Source organism: Mandrillus leucophaeus, unplaced genomic scaffold (assembly GCF_000951045.1).
Source record: "Mandrillus leucophaeus isolate KB7577 unplaced genomic scaffold, Mleu.le_1.0 Scaffold389, whole genome shotgun sequence".
In the NCBI taxonomy this organism is placed as follows: Eukaryota; Metazoa; Chordata; class Mammalia; order Primates; family Cercopithecidae; genus Mandrillus; species Mandrillus leucophaeus.
Window position 1 is genome coordinate 5,025,831 of NW_012104131.1, and position 24,410 is coordinate 5,050,240.

Consider the following 24,410-nt stretch of genomic DNA (forward strand, 5'->3'; position numbering starts at 1 on the left):
CTTTCCCTCAAAAACAATTGTTGTCCAGTCTTAAAATTCCTGAGAAACAAATACTCAACTGGTAAAAAGTGAAAAGATCATCTGTGCTAGATTTCTACCCTTTATTACTTTTCTATAAAACCAAAAAATTAGATGAATGGGAAACATTTTATGTCTCACTATTCTGTTATCAACTTTAGAAATCCAATTTGATGGACAGCAATGACAAGTCAAAATGATTGAAGAAGCCCTGGATTAAGTTTGGAGTCTTAGTTTTTCTACAAATAAAATTCCTAATGCATTGCCTCTGCTTTCAAATTTGAAAACTGGGGTGATTGCCAATGTATATCCCTCACATAATGTTGACAATTCAATAAAAAATTTGATGCCAAAATACGATACATGATAAATGTTTCTGAAACCGTAAAACTTGATTCAAGTTCAAGATGGTATCTTAAGTACATGTTGGTTTTTAAATTATTCTTTTCATCACCTGGTAGATTGTACCTCCTTTTTCCTTATTTTGTAGGCAAGTTAAGGTCACCTACAATCAATCCATTTGGGAAGAACTATTTGTAGAGCATCCAACAGAATCCACTATGGTTATATTCTGTTCATCCCTTCCGCGACTACCTCTCTCAAATAAATGAGCAGGGACAAGGAGGAGAGGTCCTGAAACTGCTCCTCAGGATGCACATCCCTCCTGTTGCCCTTAGAAACCTTAATGGGTTCCAAGTTTTCCCCTGAGACTTCATTTTAGAAATCCGGAGGCACCCTTTTAAAGTCAGCCTTCTGCAGAATTAACAGAAGGACTCCAGAGGTTGGGTAACAAGGACATGTGTATGAAAGCAATAAATCCCCTCTGCCCACACATCATCACCCACATTTCTACTCATCCTTGGCTCACACTTCTACCCATCCTTGACTTAATTTCGATCAGGATAAAGTTTAAGTTTCCTTCTGAAAGCAACAAAACATCTCATAGTCACACTGTTAACTGGAGTTGCAGGAGAAATAGGAAGGATAATTCTGTTTCATTTTTCAAGGACTCTTTACCATTACCAAAACTGGTTTGAGATTTACAACATTGTCATCTCTGTCCGTGTGTGACAGGTTTTTATTCTGCCCATATTTTTTTCCCTAAGAGATATAAATCATATGCCAAATGTTGAAAAGTCACATGAAGAAAATTAGCTTATTCTCTCAATGCTTATAAATATTCCCGCAGTTGTGGATTCCATAATGCTCTGCTTTGACAACAATCTGGCCTTATGTGATGACTTTATACAATAAAATCTTTCCTTATTTTTTCATCAACCACATGAAAGTGAAATAAGAAATTAGATGATGAAACAATTTGGGCTTCAAACTAGGCAACACATATTTGTAAGATTAAAAACAACTATAAGAGTCCACCTATCATGATCAGTGGTTAAAATGGAGTATTTAACATGTAATTGCCAAACAGGAAATATGTATGTTTCCTATTTCTCAATGGCTAACCCATAGGAATAAAATGATCTTAAATGACCTAGAAATTACAGAATCCATTAAGTTGGGATGTTAGCTTCTACAAACACCAAAAAGCAGGGTTTAGTATCTTACAAGTGCTAAAGATTTTTTAGAAGATGAATGCTCACACTGAAAACAATAATTTTACCAGAATCAGGAAATGCTATAAAATATTAAAGCTTTACGCTAGGACAGAGATTTAAGGTTTTAATATATTACTCATCTATTTGATAATCATGCTTGAGGTTTAGTGTTTCATAGGGAGTGTTAATTTGTGTTTTAATTAATCCTAATTTGTCAACATTTAAGTATATTTAATGACCCAGAGAATTTCCCTAGAAAATTTCCTAATGTCAGTTATCACAGCCGCCAAAGTCATCCATATGATTAATGTGCTATTTAGAGGAGTCATTTGCTACACTCAGACTTCCTAAATGTGCCTTATTCAGCCTGCCTTTGGGAATGCTCCCCTCTGCAACTATACTAAGTGAAATAAATCAAAAACCATTCATTACAACATAGATAAACTTTCTCATACTATCTGGATATGGGTATCTATTAGAGAATACATTTTGATTCTTTTCAGAAGCAAATACAGGAGTTTACAATCCTATGGAAGGAGCCTGGAGAGACTTGTTTTGGCATGTAAAAAAAAAAAAAAGGAACCAGCTCAATTACTGACACTTATCCAAACAGAATCGAGAAAGTATAACCACCATAAGTGTTTTGGAACTTGGCCTTAGAAACAGTAAATATTGAATCTTGTACTTTTAATTTGAGGAAAGAGTAATAGTTTATTGTCAATACATTATGAATATTTAAATCCATTTGGCCATCTTTATCAGCAGCCAGGTAAAATTTGATTAAGAAGATGAATATCTATCTTTTCTCTGTGAAAGGTGACAGAATAGTGACATATAAATATAGGAAAAACAACTTCATTTATTAGGATATTTCTCCCTTCTGACTCCACTGACTGAAACCTAGGAAATATTTCTTTAATTATAATCTGTCACAGGCCTGAGCTAAACTTCCTTGCCATTGGCACTCCAACACATAAAATAGATACTATAATTATTTTACTGGTATAAATTTAGAAGTTTAAATTTAAAGAATTACTTATTAAAAGTTAATAAGACATGTCATTTTGATAAGCACATACATCAGATCAGAAGTTCAGGTTTATATTAACTTTGGCACACATTGATTTTTGCATTCATTACTCGGCTCAAGAAAATTTGAATTCACTCACTACCTAATTACGAATATTAACAATATTATAATTGTATGTCATTAAGTGTGTGTCAGCATATATACATTTTAGAGAAGTTTTACATAAATTTGAATACTTCTGAATTAATGTCTGGTCATATTTGGTAGATATTTAGTATGAAATACTACTTCCATTTTTGCTCTCTCTTTGTTTTGTGTGATATCTCGTTTATGAGTTTTACTCTGATTTAATAGCGGTATTTTGTTTTGTTGTTGTTGGGTTATTTGTGTTTGAATGGCTTTAAATTTGGGGTCCTTGAGTACTTAACTATAGGATTGATTTAACAATCACAGAAAGCATTTCATATTCATTTAAAAGATCAAATTCTCATTTGTAAGTCATGATGTGATTTTGAAAGTCCCAAAGAGCTGTATTCATATAAATTCAAGTCAAAGGAAGTTAATTCATTTATGAAATATTCCAGTGACCTTATATCATAATAAAGATAAAGGATTTGTAGCAGCCTTGAAAAAATTTCCTGGAACTTGAAATGTTTAAAATCTGTCCCCATCACCAGTATTTGAAAAATGAAATTAGAACTTTTTATTTGCCTTAAATTAATTCTTACCTTGAGAATTTCTTTGAACAATCATTAGTATTGTAAATCTACAGTATAAATGTCCAAATTTGATGTGAAAGTAGAGTGTGGGAAATTCAGATTATCACTGTAATTTTTTGTTTTAATTTGGGCATTTAGAGAAAGGCTTGAAGTCCAGATATATTTTCAGACATGTTTAATTCATTGTTATGCTCCCATGCTTAGCATAGTGCCTAGCATATAGCAGTGTATTCAGCTGTTCTTGCATTGCTATAAAGAAATACCTGAGACTGGGTAATTTATAAAGAAAAGTTTAATTGGCTTATGTTTCTGCAGGCTGTACAAGCATGGTGCTAGCATCTGCTCAGCTCCTACAGAGGCCTCAGGAACTTACGGTCATGGCAGAAGTTGAAAAGGGGGCAGACATGTTACATGGCAGGAGCAGGAGCAAGAGAGAGAGTGGAAGGAGGTGCTGCACACTTTTAAACAACCAGATTTCATGAGAGCTCACTCACTATCGTGAAGACAGCACCAAACCATGAGGAATCCACCCCCATGACCAGACACCTCACAGCAGACTTCACCTCTGACATTCCGGATAATATTTCAACCTGAGATGTGTGGGACAAATATCCAAACCATATCTAGCAGATACTTAATAAATATTTGCTAAAAGAATGATAACTTCTGTTTCAAGCTGCAGGCCATGAAACTGATTCTGGGTGGTGTTTCTTGGTCTTTAAAATTAGATTGCCTCAATAAAACCATGGCTTCAAATGCACAGTGGAAGGTGATATGTACCTTCAAAGCTTCAAGGCTGGACAGTCAAGAAAGCTGTGTATAGTATAATGGAAATAGATATAACAATCACCAAATCAGCATGCGTCCTGGTTTGTACTTGTGCAATTGACATAGCAACTCTTTGTAGCCAGATCTGCTAGGCCTGGTAAAATGTCAGCGTCTGAGTCATAAATGAAGAGGTCCTATGTCGGAGAGTTTAGCAAGGGAACCAACCCTAAAAATAAACAAAAACGTGCAATGAACTGGAAGCCAAGAAGGCAATACAGCTGAGGCCAATGGAAAGGGGTGCCCTGGATAAATATCTTCTCAAACCTACCTCTTATTTCAGACTTTTTTCAATGTACTTCTACCTCTATTTCACTATTGCTCCCACTCTTAACTCTCCCTTTTAAAGTCCCTTTACTTAGACAGAACCCAGATACTAGAGCTGCTAACTTATTTGGGACGTTAAAACTACAGAACTAGTAAGACATTCAACAACTGACTCTTAATTTTATTGAGTTTTACTTCAGTGATCTATGTGACTAACTTAAGAATATTAAGAAAATCTGTTGAGGGCTAGCATCATATGAGAAGTCCTTAACCTAGGCAAGTTCATGCCAACATCTGTGTATCTTCTCCACGTAACAGCAGCAGCTCTATGGCACCTCCAACTTGATGTTATCCTTTCCAATGGCTGTCACTTCCAATAGAATGAATGTTGGGGGCAGGGGACATTTAATAAGAAAAAACTTTTTGAATCATACTTAAAGCTCTGTGGATGATTCTAAAACTATTGGAATTCCAAGAACATATCTGTATATTGATTTTAGTGACTACCTAATTTCAAAAGGGATTTAGGGCTACTCACAGTGACAACCTAAGTTCAAGTATTGCAGGACATATAACAAGCCAGAAACAGGAAACAAGAATTATAGTGAGATACAAGGAAAAAGAATTCTTAAAGTGGTTATGCAATAATGCACAAAACATTTAAACTCTGCTGAGGCAATAGAACACAAAACTTAGTGGAGAATACCCTATCAGGCAGACCAAAGAGAAAACACAATAGATTTTTGGTTTTCTATTCTTAACTAAAAATAATACACTAATTTTTTCAGGAACAATAAATTTCTGACCAAAAACACAGAGGAAGTCCAAAGTACATTGTCTATTAAAAATTTTTTGTGCGTCGAAGGGTTTACACACATTCTTATTTAAATTGTGGCCACAACTCTGTGAAATACATGTTATTAATTTAATTTTCCCAAAAAAAGAAACTGATTCTCAGAGAAGTTAAGTAATTTGACCAAAGTCAAGCTAGTAAATGATGGAGCTAGAACTTTGGATCAAGCCTGTCTGATTCCATAGCTCAAATAACACATTCAAGGAAATGGAGAATCTCATCTCTATCACTTCTCTCTCTTCCGACTCAAAGCATGCCTGAATACACATGTAGGCATGTGTGCATGCACACACACAGACACACACACACACACGCAATTTTTCTTCTATACTAAGTTTTACTTAAGGATACTTAAGGGAAAATGCCAGAAACAGCAGCTACAGTCTCAGTGGCTCAGTATTCTTATGCTAACTATTATAATCATAGCAATATCTTCCTCATGTGAAATATAAAATGACTTTATGTACTTTATTACAGGTGAATCTTAAAAGACAGATGGATATATTTGATTAGTTACTTGGTGTAATGCTTTATACATCTTTATCTGCATGGGGTTACTTAGAATTACTCAGAGACCACAGCAGTGGCCTTCAGAGAGGAGAAGTAATTCATATGCAGAGGCCTGTATAAACTAGGGTGTTTTATTCTATACAACCCCCAAACTGGAGTTGAACTAAATCTGGCCACAACACTCTAAAATGCTGGCCCTCAAGCAAAGTGGCCAGCATTTTACCATGTTGTGTCCAAATTTAGTTCAACTCCAGTTTTACATCACTTGCCAAAGAGTTCAATGAAGTGGTTTAAATGGTAGAAGGGATCAGTGACCCAGACAACTGGTTCCATATGAAAAGCTGAGTTGATATAAGATTCCAACAAAGAGTAGGAAGGGCCTCCAGCACCCGGAGGCAGAAACAGGCAAAGACTAGGCAAGTTATCGTGTAGGAGAGGTCTTCCATCAAGCAGGGAACCTGGAAGGAGTCCAGTCATGTAGACCAAGCCCAACAGCTACAGTTAAGGGGAGAGATTACAGATGAGTGCCCAGAAACTCTTATCAAAAGGAGGCATATGTTTTTGGGACCTGAGCAAGGAAATACAGACTCTTCAGGATGAAAACCTGATTTCCTATAGCAACACTGAGCTGGATGGGCTGTGTCTAACAATTGACACATTGTTTAAGAGTAGTTTATTGAAATTATGGCTAAATTCAATATTGCAAAGATTCTCATTCTACGGTACAGAAACACAGATTGATGAAGTGACTTGTACAAGAGTCAACCTGGGGCAAATCCATGACCAGAATTCAGTTCTATGAATTTTCATCTAAAATGCTCCCTATTCATTTCTGTGAGTGATTTCATACAGTGAAGAAAACAGAGCAGAAAATCATGACTATTATGCTTCCGGTATCTTACTGATCCTCTTTATAACATATCAGTCTGACCACTTGCATTACACAGTGATCCTGTACACAGTAGGAGCCTTGTGCTTACCTGAATATTTAACAATAGTAATAATTGTATGTTTTTTCTCGTATGATTTAATTTGAAGTTCCTCTGTGAGCCAAATGCTTTGGCCTTACAAACAATTCATGGCTACTTTTAGCTATATTGGAGGGCATACCAAGGTTGATCCAAAAAGATAGGAAATGCCCAAATTGCATCATTGCACTATAAATTGCACTATATAATGTCCCATTCCTCCACCTCAAAGCATATCTAAATGAGTCTGCTTGTACTGGTAGCAGAACATTAATATAAAAATTAAAATCTACGTACGACACCCAAAATAGCAAGACACAGATAAGCAAGAGTTGAATGTCTTTGAACCATTGTATATTGAGAATTGTATGAAAATAACAAATAATTTTATTCAGTTCAGATTGAGTAGCAGTTGTCACAAGATATTGTTTAATCTGTTCAACAAGTTTTAAATTAGCCCCTGAATAGGTTGTCAAAACAGTAGCACTTTAGAAGCTTATGTATGCACTGCAAATTCTGGTGCAATTTCCATTTCTGAATATTGGACTACACTTTTAAAGTGTTTTTGCTGTCCTCCTTGCTTTTCTCTATTTTCAGTGCTTATCAAAATATTTAGTATTAATAATGTGCATATGAGACATAAATATTTCAAATACTGTAAACTAATAGCACACTATGGTATATGACATTTACAAATACCATGGCTATTTCAGGGTCAACATTTTTACTAATTATAACTTAGATGTATACCAGAAATGGCAACCTAAATTGACTTGAGATTCTTTCAAAAGGTTGATTGTCTTTCTAGTTGTACCACCTTTCATTAGTTATGTCTTATTGTCACATTGCATTATATCTGTGCACAGTATGCCACATAACATAATGCAGGGAAAGAGAAGCAGTGTGAAAAGTTGTAGGCATTATATTTTAATGAGACAGCATTTGTATTGAGTCTGAATGCCTGCAGTTAATTCAGAGAACAAGTATTTGAGTTAAAAATTTTGACATGTTTAGCAAACCAAGTATTCATTAAGAGGTAGGCGAGGTAGAAGAGTTGTAGGAACTCCTGCGTGACAATGACTACACCTGCAGTTCTGTGAGCAAGAAATTGACTGTATTTCAGGCGGAGACACCCAGAAGGCTGGTAGTATGAAACTCTTTCTTTTTTTCTTCAGGTCCTAAAGGGCTTCCCAGAATGCTTACAAGCAGACATTTGTCTACATCTCAACCAGACCTTGCTGCAAAACTGCAAAGCCTTTCGGGGGGCAAGTAAAGGTTGCCTTAGAGCTTTGGCAATGAAGTTCAAGACCACCCATGCACCTCCAGGAGACACCCTCGTTCACTGTGGGGACGTCCTCACTGCACTTTATTTCTTATCCAGAGGCTCCATTGAAATTCTCAAAGATGACATTGTGGTGGCTATTCTGGGTGAGTGTTTTAGAAGTGCATGGTGACAGATTCAGTTATTAGCTTATAATGCATAGTTTAAAATGATCAGGAAAAAAAGACTGATGTATGTATTTATAAGAACAGTTTAAGAGTGGTGGGTAATTTGAAAACTGTATTTAAAATTCAGTTCAAACCAAATTAACCTTGCAGAAAATATGTTTTCTTAACTGTCTCACTTTTTCTCCGATGTGTAAATGCTTCGATGATTCTCTTCAGTTCTTGGCAGCTACCTAGACATTTGAGGCCAAATATAGGAAAATAGTAAGCATATTCTTTTTTTATGTTAGAAGATCTTAGCTTCATGCTTGATCCCTCAACACCTTAAAATAAAATATATGTGTTATAGGAAATACTTGCTAGCATGTGCCAAAGCCCTGTCATGAACTGGGTTTATGTTTTGATGAATTTCATTTATTCACTGTGCACTTTTACCTGCCGTGTCGGATTAAATGGAATCATACAGTCCTTAACTAGGTAATTAATATAGACCTATGAACCTAACAACCAGGGATAGAAGTGATGAAGGATTAAATTAGTCATAACTTCAACTGATTTGGGTGCAAAAGAAAGCACATGTTTAATCTGCCTCTTTAAAAATACATTTAGGGGCCAGGCGCAGTGGCTCACACCTGTAATCCCAGCACTTTGGGAGGCCGAGATGGGCGGATCACGAGGTCAGGAGATCGAGACCATCCTGGCTAACACAGTGAAACCCTATCTCTACTAAAAATACAAAAAATAAGCCAGGCGTGGTGGCGGGTGCCTGTAGTCCCAGATATTCGGGAGGCTGAGGCAGGAGAATGGTGTGAACCTGGAAGGTGGAGCTTTCAGTGAGCCAAGATCGTGCCACTGCACTCCAGCCTGGGCGACAGAGCGAGACTCCGTCTCAAAAAAATAATAAAATAAAATAAAATAAAAAATAAATTTAGGCCATGTGAACTTGTAGTACTTCTTTATAATATTAGGACACTGGGGAAGAGAAAAGAAACAGAAAAAGTGCAGAAGTGCAGTCAATTCTTCTTTTCTCCTACCATACAGCCAGTAGGTTTAAGCCTCACTCTCCCTATGATAACGCCTATCCTTAGTTTCTGTAAAAATTTGCATTTTTTCCCCTGTAGATTATCCAGCTCCACTTAAATAATGGGCATGTAATTCAATGATTTTATGTCACTCAGCTTTTGATGTTCACATATGATAGTTATCGCCAATAGGACAGGGATGTTGTCTGTTTTCCCTGCTGCTGTGTAGAACCAGAGTACGACATGGCACAGAACTCAAATACATGAATAAAGATGTTCAAGTGATTTTCTTATATATTTTGATAATTTTATTATATTAGTTTTTTTTTAATTTCCCAAATTTGGTTTTCTAACCAATAAGCTGACAAAGAATAAACACATATTCTAAATCATTTTAAGGCCACACAATCAAGTTAGGTTTTCACTAGATTTGGCCTAGACAGTTTGTCCTGGTCAGTTTGTCCTTCTCTGTTGCCAGAGAAGGAGGATGCTTTGTTGCATTTCCGATCTTCAAATCAGCTAGTCCTAGCTTCTACAAGAAGGTAAAAAGCTTTCTTGCTTTATCAAGTAGTAATTTTAGAGTATTGCTAAGACATATCCATGGACTGGCTAGATCCTGGCTCATTTATAGTCATGTTGGTAATTGAAATACAAAGTCCAGGCTTAATTTAGTTCAGGTCTTTTTTAAAAACAATAATATCTATATTGAGCTACCAAAACTATAAAGAATGTCAGGAAATTACTCCTTTTCTGTCCCTATTTCCATGTAAGCCCCTAAAATCCTTATAAATTATGATCGTTTATCCTATTTTTGGAAGGCTGATACAAATTTATTTTAACTGTGGTTAGTGTATCCTTTCTAATGTCAATTTTTCTTACATAGTTAAGATACAGTGTTTGATTTCTCATTGTTGAATTCTTTTGTGAAACAAGAATATTACAGCATTTTTTGACTAATTAGAACCTTATTACTTAAAAGTCTTTGAGAGCTTCCACAGTAAGGTATACATGAAGTTGTATACCAAAATCTAAAATAATATACTCAAGGAGTTTTTTCTAAAAATGAAAAGAAGCTTCAGGATAGATACAAGAGAGTACTATTTTACATTGCCATTGATTATCTTTAGAAGTTATATAATCAAGTAATATATCAGTATGTATTAAGTATATATACCACAAGTACAATTTTTAAGTACTTTGATAGTCAGAAACAGAAAAATCTAAGTGGCCATGACATTCAGGGAAGTCATTGGAAGGAGATTAGATGCACAGTATCAGGTGTGCAATAACTTTGACTCTGGAGTCACGATGCGTGGGATTTACTTCTGGCTGTTCTCTCCCTCTCTCCACTTCATTCAACTAAGAAGTTGACATTAGGCTAATCAGTTTATCACTTTAATGCTCTTTCTGTATTCATAAAATGTGGATAATTATTAGCAATTCCTTCATGAAGTTATTTTAGGAATAAATTGAGGCAATGCACCTAAGCATTTGACACAGTGCCTGGCACCTACTGGTCCTCAATAAATATTTGTTACTGTTGCTGTTGTTCTTATCTTGTCATGGAATAAGACCTTGAAAAGCAGGTAGTATGTGGCTAGGCAGTGGTGATGGGGAAGGCCCGTTAGAAGCTAGACACTGAAATAACCCTAGATTTTACAGAAGAGCAAGGACAAATTTCCCTAACAAAGGCCATATAACAAAAAGCAGGACTATATATGTTGAGAAAATATAACTAGATTTATTAAGCAGTTGGGCGTATTTAATAAGTGCAAATTCAAATGTGGTTTTTAGGAAACAAGGTGCATTCCGATTGTTCCACCAATCCACTAAGTGTTGAAACAGCTCCATCATAACCCCTTGCTCAGCATCACCTGCAGAGACCATCCCGAGACAGAAAGGTCATGAATCTGACTCACTGCAGCCTTTCTCATATCCCCAGATTGAAAAAATCAGAGTACACCTACCTGAAAGTATCTTTAAAATACTATATGGCAAGACCCTTTGCTAGCAAAGTGGGGCATACTGGACTGAAGATATGTTTGCTACATTCTAGATGGTTAGCCAAATAACCAAAACAAGGAAATAAAAGAACCAATCACCCTTAGAGATAAATTTCCACTCACCAAACATAGGATGTGCATTTAGTTGAGGTGCTGGAACGTTGCTCCCCAAGTCTGGTTTTCAGGGATTGATCAATTGTTTAGTGACCCCCTTCTACTTTTAGAAGGAAAACATTAGTTTGGATTCCCTTTCCCAGCCTCTTTTTCTTTTTATTTTCTTAGGAAAAAATGATATATTTGGAGAAATGGTTCATCTTTATGCTAAACCTGGAAAGTCTAATGCAGATGTAAGAGCACTCACATACTGTGACTTGCATAAGATTCAGCGAGAAGACTTGTTAGAGGTTTTGGATATGTATCCTGAGTTTTCCGATCACTTTCTAACAAACCTAGAGTTGACTTTCAACCTAAGGCATGAGAGTGCAAAGGTATATGTTAACTGTTTGTTTATGTTTACATTTCTGACATGTTAGTTTATTCTGGAATTGCACAAATGCTTCTGAAAAATCAAGCAAAATATTGCAGCAAAACTTTACAAATTCTGAATATTTGGAAGGAAAGGCCAGCTGAATATTAAAATTTCTGAATTATAGAAAAGAAATTTAGCTTAATTGCTTTCAAATATGTTGAATAATTTCAAGTAGTTCAACTAGGTTTGACCTTGTAGAAGCCCTTAGGTGATACACTTGAGTTAAAATAGCCTTTGTTTATACTGTGCCAATTATTTGCTAGAAATGGGTGATTTTAGGCTGTTGAAAATTGCTTGAGTTTATCTTATACAGAGGTTAGAATAGTCTCTCAGCTATTATTCATACTATACATTGGTAATCAGTGTCTTCACAATAGTAATGAAAAAATTAACCTCATTCAAGTTTAGTTTCCTATTTAATAAAATTTCCAAATCACAGAAGTACAAATTAGTCAGGTTTTACAGTATTGTCGGTTTTAATGGTGTAGAATGAATATGTAGTTTAACAGAAATAATAGTTAAATAATTGTATATGCAAGTTAACCTAGAATGAACTTCGAGTGTAGCTCTTAGGTTCCGTACTCTTTTCTACTATGAAAATGTGCCCTTATGAGCTATTACTGTTCTATGGCTATAAAACTTACGTTGTAACCCAAAATTTATTACTAGGTTATTCCTCTTCTATCCCTTTCCCCCCAAAATTTCACAACTCCACTCCAATTCTGAATGCTTTTTTAAATCAGAAATCAAATATTGAGTGATTGATACTTGCCAGTGTATTTAAATGCTAACTAATATATTCTCTGGGGAAAAAAAAAACAAACCCTAAAGTCAATACTTAGGTAAGAGGGGGTAGACTTAATACTTCCTGTAGTCATAGATATTCCCAAGTACCATGAGAGGCTTAAAAGAGAAAGAGGAATTTTAAGGGCCCCTAGATGCCATTTAATATCCTGATGCACCAGTTCAGATAGTTATTTCTTTTTAAAACACCGAAAAGATCTTTTTTAATTGAGGTGGAAAAGATTCTAGTTATTAAGAACATACGTTTCTGTAATGGTTTTAATTCAGTAATTTGTCACAATCTCAGTTTTATGTCACCAACCTCATTCTGACTTTGCCTTGAAAAGTAGCAAGTATCTACCTCTCATAACTTCATTGTATAAAAGTTTAGTCAGCACTCAAATAAACAGGAGCTTCCATTTTTATTTACAAGACAGACAATATTAGACAGAGTAAACTAGAGAGGGAAGAAGGAGGATCTGGGAGCAAAATAATAAAGGGTTCAAAGTGTAATGTTTATGGAATTTAACCTATATTTATTGTTGTGAAATTTAACCTTATGATAATTACCATATCATTTAAACATCATAGCTAATCTTAACTAGTTTATACATTTTTCTTTGCCATACTATAATTTATGCAAAGTTCTTTAAATTACTACAATTGACTTTTGAACAACATGGGAATTCAGAACACCAACCCTCATATAGTTGAAAATCTGCATATAACTTTTGACTCCACAAAAACTTAATTACTGATAGCCTACTATTTATTAGAAGTCTTGCCAATAATGTAATCAATCAATTAACACATATTTTAAATATTTTTATAAAATGTATTCTTATAATAAAGTAAGCTATGGAAAATAAAATATTAAGAAAATCATAAGGATGAGGAAATATATTTACCATTAATTAAGTGGAAGTAGATTATCATAAAGATCATCATCTCATCATCTTCATATTTAATAGGCTATGGAGGAGGAGGAAGAGGAATGGTTGGTCTTGCTGTCTCAGGAGTAGCAGAGGAAAAAGAAAATTCGTGTATAAGTGAACCTGCACAGTTGAAGCTTGTATTGTTTGAGGGTCAACTGTATTGTTCTTATTTTTACTTTACCAAGTTGCATAAAACACATTCCACATAAAGAAATATTTTTTCTTTAAATGTTGACATCATCCCTAAACATTTCACATATAAATAACTTCTACACTATGATTTCCCCAGCAAATGTTGAAAGTACTAAAAATTATTCTATCAGTGTATTTTATATTTAAGAGACGAGTATTGAGCAGGGTATTGTAGCTGTTTACCTGCAATCTAATGATTAAGTCTCAAGATGGTTGAAACGATATGAAATAGTAAATAGTTTACTGATAATACATTATGTTCTAATTGAGTAATCTTTCATTTTATCTTCATGTTTCATTAACAAAGGCTGATCTCCTACGATCACAATCCATGAATGATTCGGAAGGAGACAACTGTAAACTACGAAGAAGAAAATTGTCATTTGAAAGTGAAGGAGAGAAAGGTAATTCATTCCATTCCTAAAGTTTAAATGTAGAGCATGTGGTAATTAGCCTTCTTACTTAAATGTTCATTATACTTCTGATTTCAAGAATAAATTTTACTCAGGCTTTAGAAGGGCAGATCCTTTGCTTTATTAAGTAGCTAATGATCTGGTTTCCAGTTTCTGATTGATAGCTCTCAATGATATCATTCAACAAACCCATCTGATATTCACAAGGACATCACAGATTAAGAAATAGAGTGGACTGATTTTTAAAAGACAGTCAATTCGTTCTGAGCACAGTGTTCTGGAAGGAGGGTTGTCATTTCAGGCCAAGAGCTCAATCCTCTTACATGCCCTACAAGCATGCATGACATGGATGAAGGCCACATTAGTGAGTCCTTCTTATCCTCAGACTCTGTGGCACTTGTCACTTCTTGTTCTCTCCAGGTTTTTCTGCCTCTCTGACTATTCTTTATGCTTTGCTCATATAGTCAAAAAATATTCATTTACCATTTCACATTTTCAAGCAGTTACTCAATGTTCTGAGAAATAAGTTGTGCAGAACATCCCTCATCTTCCCTAGAGAGGGAGATAGACACACCCTCAAATAGTAGGCTCTGTAACAGGAATAGGTATTCCTCAATGGGAGGTCAGATGAGTGTACATTTAACTGTTCTTGGCAGATGGGAGAAAGTTTTCCTGAAGAAGCTTTCACTCTTGCCTCATGCTGATCCAACAAACATTCTAGTCTTTACCTTATTTGGCCCCATAGGTGCATCTTTCACTATGAACCAATTCCCTTCTTTTTCTTGCATACTCTTTTCTTTGTGTCTGTAATACTTCAATCTTCCTATTTTCCTCCCACCTTCATGAACTCACTGAAGACAATTTCAAGATTATTATTTTCTACACCAGTGTTAATTTGTTAGACTTTTAAGGCATAGTCCTAGGCTCCTTTTTCTTCTCATTCTATATCATACTGTTTCTCAGGGTGATCCCATTTATGCCCACCATTTAATTATATCCTCACATACGAGATGTGCATATTTACATGTTAATCCCAGACCACCTGAGCTTCAGTCCCACATATCTAATCGCCTATAAAATCATCTACCTGAAATCTCAAAGGCAGCTCTAACTCAACATTTCCTAAATTGAACTCATGGTGCACCCTGGACACCTGTCTCCTCTTCAATTCCCATGCCTCTACAGATGGTGACTCTATTCAATCAATTGTACAAGCCAGATATCTTGGAGCCAACCTTCTCACAACCTCTCCAGCAACTCTGGCAACAAGTCCTATTATTGCTACCTCCAATAAATCTCCATTTAGTCTTCAAATTAGGTCTCCTTTTGGTTAACTTCTCTCCAACTACTTAGCCACAGCTCTGGACCAAGCTACCATAATCTGCCACCTGGAATATTGAAACAGCCTTCCAACTTGCCTTCCCACATGCAACTTACCCCTCTTTCATCTATTCCACACTGGACTTCTGTTAATTTTTTTTCTAAATGCAGTTATGTTTATGTCACCCACATATTCAAAGCCCTCTAAGGACATCCTATGCCCTTAATCCTTATTAGGGTGGGTCTTAACTTACCTCTTCAGTCTTATCTCCTAATATCCTTCCCTTAACTACTCCCATCACTCCACTCCTTCCCCTATCAGTTCATCTCTTCAGCAACTTTACTCCAGGTGTACTTCTGGGTTTATTTGCATCATTATTTAATCAATGTTGTCTGCCTCTAGATCATAAGTTCCGTGGAAGTGGAAAATATTTGGTCCCCTGTAGTTTTAGTGCTTGCTGCACAGCAGATGCTCAACAAATATCTGTGGAAAGAATAAATGAAATAGAATTTGAGCATCTTTCTTTTTATTATTTTCCCTTTTCTTGCCTTCTTATGCCAAGTTCTTTTTTTCACTCTCTTTTCTCCTCAATGAATTCTCTTTCTAGGAGAGCATCTACTAGCTTTAGCTTGCTCAACATTTCAGTTGAAACAAACTGCCCGCTCCACCATGTACACTGTTTCTGTGGTTTTGGTTATAACATTCCCTTAATTCATTTGCTTCCTTGTCCTCAACAAAACACACACACACACACACACACACAAATTCATACCACACCAGTTTCATCCACTAAAATTCAATTTTTAACAAAGTCAATCTCCAATGATATATTTAATGTGAATTGTTTCTTGATCTCCTCAAATGTAAACCTTCTGTTTCTCTATGAATTCTCAAAACGCTTGCTTCTTATAATGTCAAAATATGCCCTGTACAATGGCTACTGGTATATTTTTTTCCTTTGCCTTTGCCAAACTGTAGATTACTTTAGCAAACAATGGTTGATAAATATTTGTTGAATTGGACTAATTATTGATTCTTCTGGCTGACTGTAGAACAATAGATTACTCATAGATAGTTGATAATTTTGTTCTGCAAGATCTTTAATTATTTTCTTGGTGACTTTTTCTAAAATCAGAACCACTACTATTAAGCAGTTCTTCCACGGAGTTCATCTAAATCCCTTATCCTGAAGTTCAGCTCTTATATTTATCTCACTGGAAATGAAAAACAGGTTAACAATGTGGTCAATATAATAATGTCCTCCACATAGTCGAAGATTTATTAAATCTCCTTTCAATCTCGCTCAGTTTCCTCATTCTTAAGCTAAATTATCTAATGTTTTTATCTCCCGATAAGGCCCTGAGAGCAATGTCACAATTTGTACTGTTCTCATGTAACTAGACATTTCTGTTGATTTTGAATACTGTCCCTTTAATCACAGGCTTAGTCTATGAGACCAATTTTATATAAAGTGTAAGTGCTAAGGGATTTTCTGCCTACAGCTCTTTGATGTTTCCTGGTTGTGCCAGTAAGTAACCATGAGTTGGTCAATGTGAAAACACAGTTAACCAGAGCCCAAGAGCCTATTCCAAAGTCTTTAGGAATCCAGGGTGCTGCGGGCAATTATAAAATTTGCTGAAAGCAATTTAGTCCCTGTCATCCAAATCTAATTCTCTTAAGGTGAGCATTCATCATAGAGTTATTGATGTAACATCAACATATAGGAGAAAAATACACATAATATAAAGAACAGAGTACAGGGGATCATTGATGCTGAACCATTTGTGGATACAGAAACTAAAATTTTCCCTGGAAATGCATTCATTTTTGTAGTGTTAATTTATTACTCGTATGAAAGGAAACCTTGAAGGCAGACATTCAAGAGTGCTGTTGCCTGTAAATCAGCAGTGGCATCAAGAATCAGAGAGAAGACTGTTTCTGGGCACTAGCAGCAGACAGAGGTTGAGTCCTGCATTGCCACTCCCTACCCACTGAGTGGAACAATGCAACTTGACTGGCTTTAATCCACACCTGCTGCCTGCCACCTGCCACTTCACTTCCAGTCTTGCCTCTCACAAGGTTCTAAAGAGCTCACATTGAATAAGACATAATTTTTTAATGAAATATGTAGAACCTCTGGAAAGCTGAAAAACAAAATATATACTTATATTGAATACATAATGAATTTGTCGATGAGGGTGGCTTGTTCTCATGAGCTGTACATTTTTTTTCTAAGGAAAAAATCCCACTTCCCTACAGGAGAGACTTATAAGTGCAGGTAGAAATTTGAGAGCACCCTGTATTTTTAAAGGTATCTTCAAGTAGTTATCTTTTCTTCCTAAAATTCTGGCATGGAGGTGCCCAGGACCTCCCCAATATGACAATGTTCATTGTAGGAAGAAGTGCTACAGCTCCTGAGATGGAAGTAAAATATTATTACAGAAAGTGAAGAATAAAAATGATGCTTCAATGACCTGCTCAGTGGCCATGAGCATTGTTAAGGTGGCTGGGCAGAGGAGAAGTAAATGAAAAAAATGCTGAAAAATCATCTCTATTTACGTGGTCTTAAAAGTCGAACTGTGCCTACTCCAGTGTGAGCCAGATCCATTAGGTCATAGAAGTAATAATTCTTCTAAAATTTTGTGTTGTGTACGTTGTATAAAATACAGAGTATATTTGTAAAAATAGCATATATAATGGCACAGGATATATAAATATACATATGTGTATACATAATTTATATATTATAAAATATATAAATATGTGTGTATGTGTGTATATATATATAATGTGCCATTATACACTACACACATACATTTATGTATGTTTACTTACAGAGCTTATAAGACCAAATATTTGCAGTGTTCTGCTCAATGCTTTCTGTTGACAGAAAATACAGTATCAAAGTGGCTACTAATTTTTAATTAGGAGGTGACCTTTTGGCAGAGAATAATCCAATGAGGGCAGCAGTGTAACTAGGTGCAAACAATCACCCATTCATTTGGAGTCCATTGTCGTTGAGTACCCACTGTGTGCTAAGCACCCTGAGTTTTTTCATGTTTATTTCTACTTTAGTCTCAAAAGTTTGTCTTAACATTTTAGACAAAATTCTTCATTGGCTAACAAGAAGACAAATAGATATTCCTTCTGAATTGTAGTTAGCGTCTGCATACTTACCCTCTTCAATCTTCATTATATTTTCTTGTTAATTTAGCAGAAAAAAATAAGTGTTTCTAAAGAATTCTGAAGAAATTATTTTTACTATTTTGTACCAAGTAGTGAGTAGAAAAAAAGAGGACCTGGAATAGGAAACTTTTTACTCTATTGGTTTTATTGTGTGGAGACGCCTCAAACATTGTGAAAATTAGTTCTTGCTGATGTTATACATTTTAAGAAAAATCCTGTTGGTATATATTTTAACTAAAGCATTGATGTCACCTGAGGTCACCTCTCCCAGAACAACAGATTTGGCATTTATTCCTTTGCTTCCCGTTCCTCATCAGAACTCTGCAGAAGTATCTGAACCCACTCTTCCAAATATCCCTTCTCTATACCTTTTCCTACTTCCTTTTCCAAAAGTATAAAGATAATGTTCAAGAATAAAGTTAGCAAGTAGTCTCAATTATATAGGACTTGAAAAAAATCATTGCGTCAGAAAGAAAATAATTTTTCTTAGCAAAAGGGACATTGACCTGTGAAGTTACAGAATGCTGAGCTTGTCCTTCCTAACCTGGAAATATTCTTACTCTCTTGATTTCCAAAAGCTAAGAAACAATTATCAGCGCTCCAAAGATCCTCTTCCTTTTGCTAATAGATTATCACAATATGCTCCATTGTAAAGAACAAACTGCCAAACATGAAAAACAAAACAAAACAAAAAAGACAAACAAAACAAAACAAAAAAAGCCACAAGAGTAAAACATTCAAAGAGTGTTAAAGATGTGCCTGTAACAACCGAAGAGATGGAAATCAAGGTGAAAGATTGGACATAAATGGTTCTGCATGCATGATGACAAACAAGAATGCTTTTCAAGAGATACACACATACTAAGAGTAGGGAAGAAAACTTTACTCATTTCCCTATCCATATAATTTTATTAAAATGATCTCTTCAATATATGCTCAGCAGGAAAAATCCAATGTTCCAGAAAATAGAGTGGAAGTGTCTTGAACTCATTACATTTTGTATTTCAAAGGATAGCAATAAACACTATCACTTTGTAATACTGGTTTAGTGATTTTCCATTGCCATCCAAAAGCCAATAAGTTTTAAAAGTGTTTCTCCAAAATAAAATAATCCTATGAAAATTATTGAAGGGATTAATGTATTCAGTGATGAACTTATTTCTATAGAAGAGTGATAATTCTATTCTGGTTTTATTAGATTATTTAAATATATTGGTATTATACTTTGGTATGTCTTTGAAATATCTTCTTCAATAACAATGATTAGCTTTTGAAATCCATTTTAGTGATCTATAAAAGTATCTTTTGATCTTTTCAAGTTTTATTGAGGTATAATTAACATGTAAAAGTTGTACCTATTTATGGTATATAAAGTGATTTTTTTCATATTTGTATACATTATGAAATGATTACCATATTTAAGCTAATTTAACACACTCATCACTCACATAGTTAACTGTGTGTGTTGTGGGGGGGGGAGAGAACATTTAAGATCTAATCTCTTAACAACTTTCAAGTATATAATACATTTACTATAGTTATCATACTGTAGAATAATGCTCCAGAGTTTATTCATTTTGCATGTCTGAAACTTTTTACCTTTAAACCAATATCCATCTTTTCTTTATTTTAATTTATAAAATTGTTAATTTTTGTATTTGTATAAAACATATTCATCTAGACCCCTTTCAATATCCTTTAGAGCTATAGGAAGGCTAAAGTGTGTGATCTTAAATGAAAAAATAGTTATTTTAGACTCCAATTTTCCAATGTAATGCTTTTTTCATGGCATTTGGCTTGGAATTGCTCAACTTATTTCTAAATTGTCACCTGTGGGAAATCTAAAACGCAAATGCTGAGAGAGTGCCTTAAATGCTTGTCTTTGACCAAAGCTTAGGTCTCCCTGTGGGGTCTGACAAATAAAAATGGTAAACTGAGAGGAAGACTCCATAAAAGACAGAGTGAGCAAGAATGTTTATTCCAGGTTTTTTGAAAGGAACGATTTTATATTATCATTCTTAAGATAAATGGGTCAGCCATTCCATTAGGACACTTATTCTATGCTCTTGAATTCATTCTAAACTCAGAGAGACACTCGTAAGACGAGTCACAAATGCTTTAGAATTGTGTTCTGTGAAAAAAGAGGAGGAGATGAACTGTTCGCCTAGAGAAGCAAGGGAGAAAAAAAAGGTTTTGCGTCTTCTGAATCAGAGGCAAATTTGTGGTTTAATTAAACAGACATGGCTTTTTCTTTGTATAAAATGATGGTAACAGGAAAGATTATGCAATCAGATAACTGCCCTTCCTTAGAATATTATTTCTACGTAGAATATAAATAGAATTAAGAAAAAAATAGTACCTGATACTATTTAACGTCTATCAAATAATTCAGTTTAACTGGAAAAAGGCAAAAATAGTACAGCCCATCAAAATTTAGAAGTACCTGGAGGCTAATTATAATGCATTTCAGCTGCCCAATTTCATGTACGTATTACATCAGCCAATTTTCCAGCCAAAGCCTGAACAGTTTCCATTTTTAACCTACAAATAGATTGTCATTTCAACTTTCATTTTATGTGACAGAAAATGAAGCTTTAATTTATCTAGTATGGAGTGAAAAAATGTTGTTTCAGTGGGGTTGTATCAAAGAAATTGTTCATATGGTTTGGGTGATAGTTCAGCAGCAACGAATACAGAAATAAAGGTGGGTTTTTTTTTTTCTCCTTACCAATGGGGAAAATTCAAGGATATCAAATTTTTGTCTTCTTCTTTTACCTGATTCTGCTTTTACCAGAAATTTTTGCTAAAGAATTCTGTCCTATGTATACGAAGTAATTTTCTCCATTCTACTATACGACTAAATGATAGTAATTCCTCACTGACCACATTTTGTAAACACATGTCCAAGGTGAAATCAGCGAGTTATAATTCAACTAACAATGTATGTTAACTGGTGAATCTTGTTCACGAGCATCCAAAATGAAGTCATAAGTTAGTAAACTAAGACTGAAGCCCAGCATGGTAGGTAGAACAGAACATTCTACCATGTGTAAGGATTCCCCAAGACCTCTCCAGCCAAAGATACAAGATGGTTTATTAATTTGTGATGTACATTCATTACAAATATCCATGTTAGCATTATCCAGACTTTGAATGGAGGCAGATGAATTAATAGTTAATTCAGCTTGCATTTGATGCAGATGGGAAAACACTCCACAAAAGTATAGAAATTAAAATCATTTTTGAGAACAATAGGAGGCCTGAACTCATTCAAATATCTCTGGTTCCCAAGTCAGGGACTACAAAAAGGTTTACTCAGGAAGAGCAAACTGGTGCAATTCACTAAGCAGGTATGAGGATAATTTAGAAAAATGAAATGTTCCTTTTTTTCACATTTACTAGCCTAAACTTTATAACTGTTATTTTTTGAGGAATAAAATGATATGTTCAAAAAGTAGAGAATGTTGATCAAATTTTCAGAGGGCTTTAGAGAAGAGGAGAAGTTAAAAACAAAGAAAGTTGGGAAGAAGATGGCAAGATGGAATTTTAGAGGTTTAAGGAGGTCTGTGCCAATGACACTGAAGAGAAAAAGCTTTTTGTAAGAAGATTTGATCTGAATATTTACAACCAATTAGATTAGTGATTGAGTGGGGATATACAAGTAACAGTAAGTAATCAATGATGTCTGTAGTGTTGGAGATCGGAAAGGTCTGTGGCTTTCTCAGTAATGATGAAGACACTGAGCAAGCATGAAATCTTAAAGAAAATAAGCAATCTGCTTTTGCTAGACTTAATTTTAATTGACAGAACATGAACTCCTCAATAACAATTTCACATAAAACTGATTTTTAAACTCTATCTGCTTTTACCTTGGGCTGCTTTCTGACTTTTCATATTTTAAATTATGATTTAAAAAAATAAAGGGAAAAAATCTTTGTTGAATTTCTCTGCCATATGGGAATTTTTAAAAACAGTTGGAAGTTTCTCTGGCGTGGCCTTCCATCGGTTCATTTGGCCTTCTATAAATAACCAAGTAAGCACACTGAGGCGTACAGCGGATGGGGACACTGTCTTCACCATTTCTCCAGAAAACGATATACCTTCTGGAGTTTTGTTGGTTAGTTATTAGCAGAAACCAGATGGAGAATTATACTGTCTCCCCAGGACACTAATAGAAACAAGTTCTGGGATTTGTCTCTTTGAGTTTTTCCTGCTGAAATATGTTCTAACACAACCTTCAGGACTGAAATTATCCTGACATTTCAGTATAAAACAGCCAATATGCACTACCAGCTTTAATGTAATTAGGTAAACCCTACCTTAATTACTGTATTTAAGCTTTATATTCTTTGCATTATGCTACACAACCAAACTGCCTGGAATGCCAAGGCCATTACATGAATCAGACTAAGGTTGAAATTCAGCCTGCCAGTCTTTTACTAAAAGGAGGCTTCCAATTTTGACCTTTGCAATGCATGAGCAGCTAAAACAGATAATAAGGCATGCAGGTTAAAAATAAACAAATAATAAGTTGCATAGTGGTGATATTTTAAAATTGGGACACATTTTCCCTTGTCTTTTTCATTTCCCTAAAGAAAGAGTGTACCAGATTCTCAGAATACAAATAACTGTTGAACATATAAAAAACTGTGTAAGTTATCATACAGTTTTCCTCTGAGACATAAACATTATTACTATTGTAAATATTCTTTTAATTTTGAAATGAATACTTTATTTCACTAAGATAATCTAATAACCCTTGAATTTAAAACATTAAGTATCCAAGTAGCTACATTTTCAATAGGAAAAAGCTAGTTTATATATAGCTAGGTAGTGTAATATGCATACAGTCTCACATTTAATTATCTGCTATAAAATAACTTTTCTTTGATATATTTTGGCGAAGAAAACAGTACAAATGATCCTGAAGACTCTGCAGATACCATAAGACATTATCAGAGTTCCAGGAGACACTTTGAAGAGAAAAAAAGCAGATCGTCATCTTTCATCTCCTCCATTGATGATGAACAAAAGCCGCTCTTCTCAGGAATAGTAGATTCTTCACCAGGAATAGGGAAAGCATCTGGGCTCGATTTTGAAGAAACAGTGCCCACCTCAGGAAGAATGCACATAGATAAAAGAAGTCACTCTTGCAAAGGTAATTCAGAGTTAGACATCAGGTGGTCTCTCTTCAGTGCTAATCACAAAATGATGACTTTTTACAAATTAAGAACTGTACTGACACATGTTAATCGAATCGTTTTCAACTTCATGAAATGTTCACAAAGCATTCAGATTTCAGATTATCTATGAAGTGTTTGCGCTATTCTAAAACAAGCGGTAATTATTCCCAAACACTTATAGCGTGAGAGGTTTTTGTGACCAACCAGACTTAATATAATGTTAAGTAGAAAACTATGGGAAAGTCTGTTGTAGTAACTTCAATGGGGAGAGAGGATCAATGAATATTTTAAGACAGCTAATCAATTGGTTCTTTATATGTATCTTCTGTACCCAATTCTCACCCCAACCCTATAATATTATAGTATGAAAGGCCAATGCAATCACACTGTAATACATGCCAACCAAAATTTAATTTTACAGAGAATATGAGAAAGAGTGGAGAAATGCCCTGAAATAAACTCTGATCTTTATTTTATTTTTATTTTTATTTCCAAAAGGAATACCCAAATGTACAGATTTTGTTGTAGAAAATGTGCACGATTTGGGTAATAATGCTTGATTAGTAGATACAGATTTCATGCTAAAAAATGAGAAATTCAGTAAAATTTAAAGAACTCTTACATGGAAGAACAACTATTTTAGCATATCAG

The 24,410-nt window shown here is 34.9% G+C and overlaps 1 protein-coding gene across 1 annotated transcript in view; it reads left to right on the forward strand.

Annotated features, from left to right (window-relative positions):
* The window catches only part of KCNH7 (potassium channel, voltage gated eag related subfamily H, member 7), a 458,375-nt gene that overhangs the window by 420,908 nt on the left and 13,057 nt on the right, over positions 1 to 24,410 (forward strand). The window contains exons 10-13 of the mRNA XM_011991002.1: positions 7,922 to 8,174; positions 11,500 to 11,705; positions 13,964 to 14,060; positions 23,483 to 23,734. Of these exons, the coding sequence (XP_011846392.1) occupies positions 7,922 to 8,174; positions 11,500 to 11,705; positions 13,964 to 14,060; positions 23,483 to 23,734 (808 nt within the window). The remainder of the gene's footprint in view (positions 1 to 7,921; positions 8,175 to 11,499; positions 11,706 to 13,963; positions 14,061 to 23,482; positions 23,735 to 24,410) is intronic.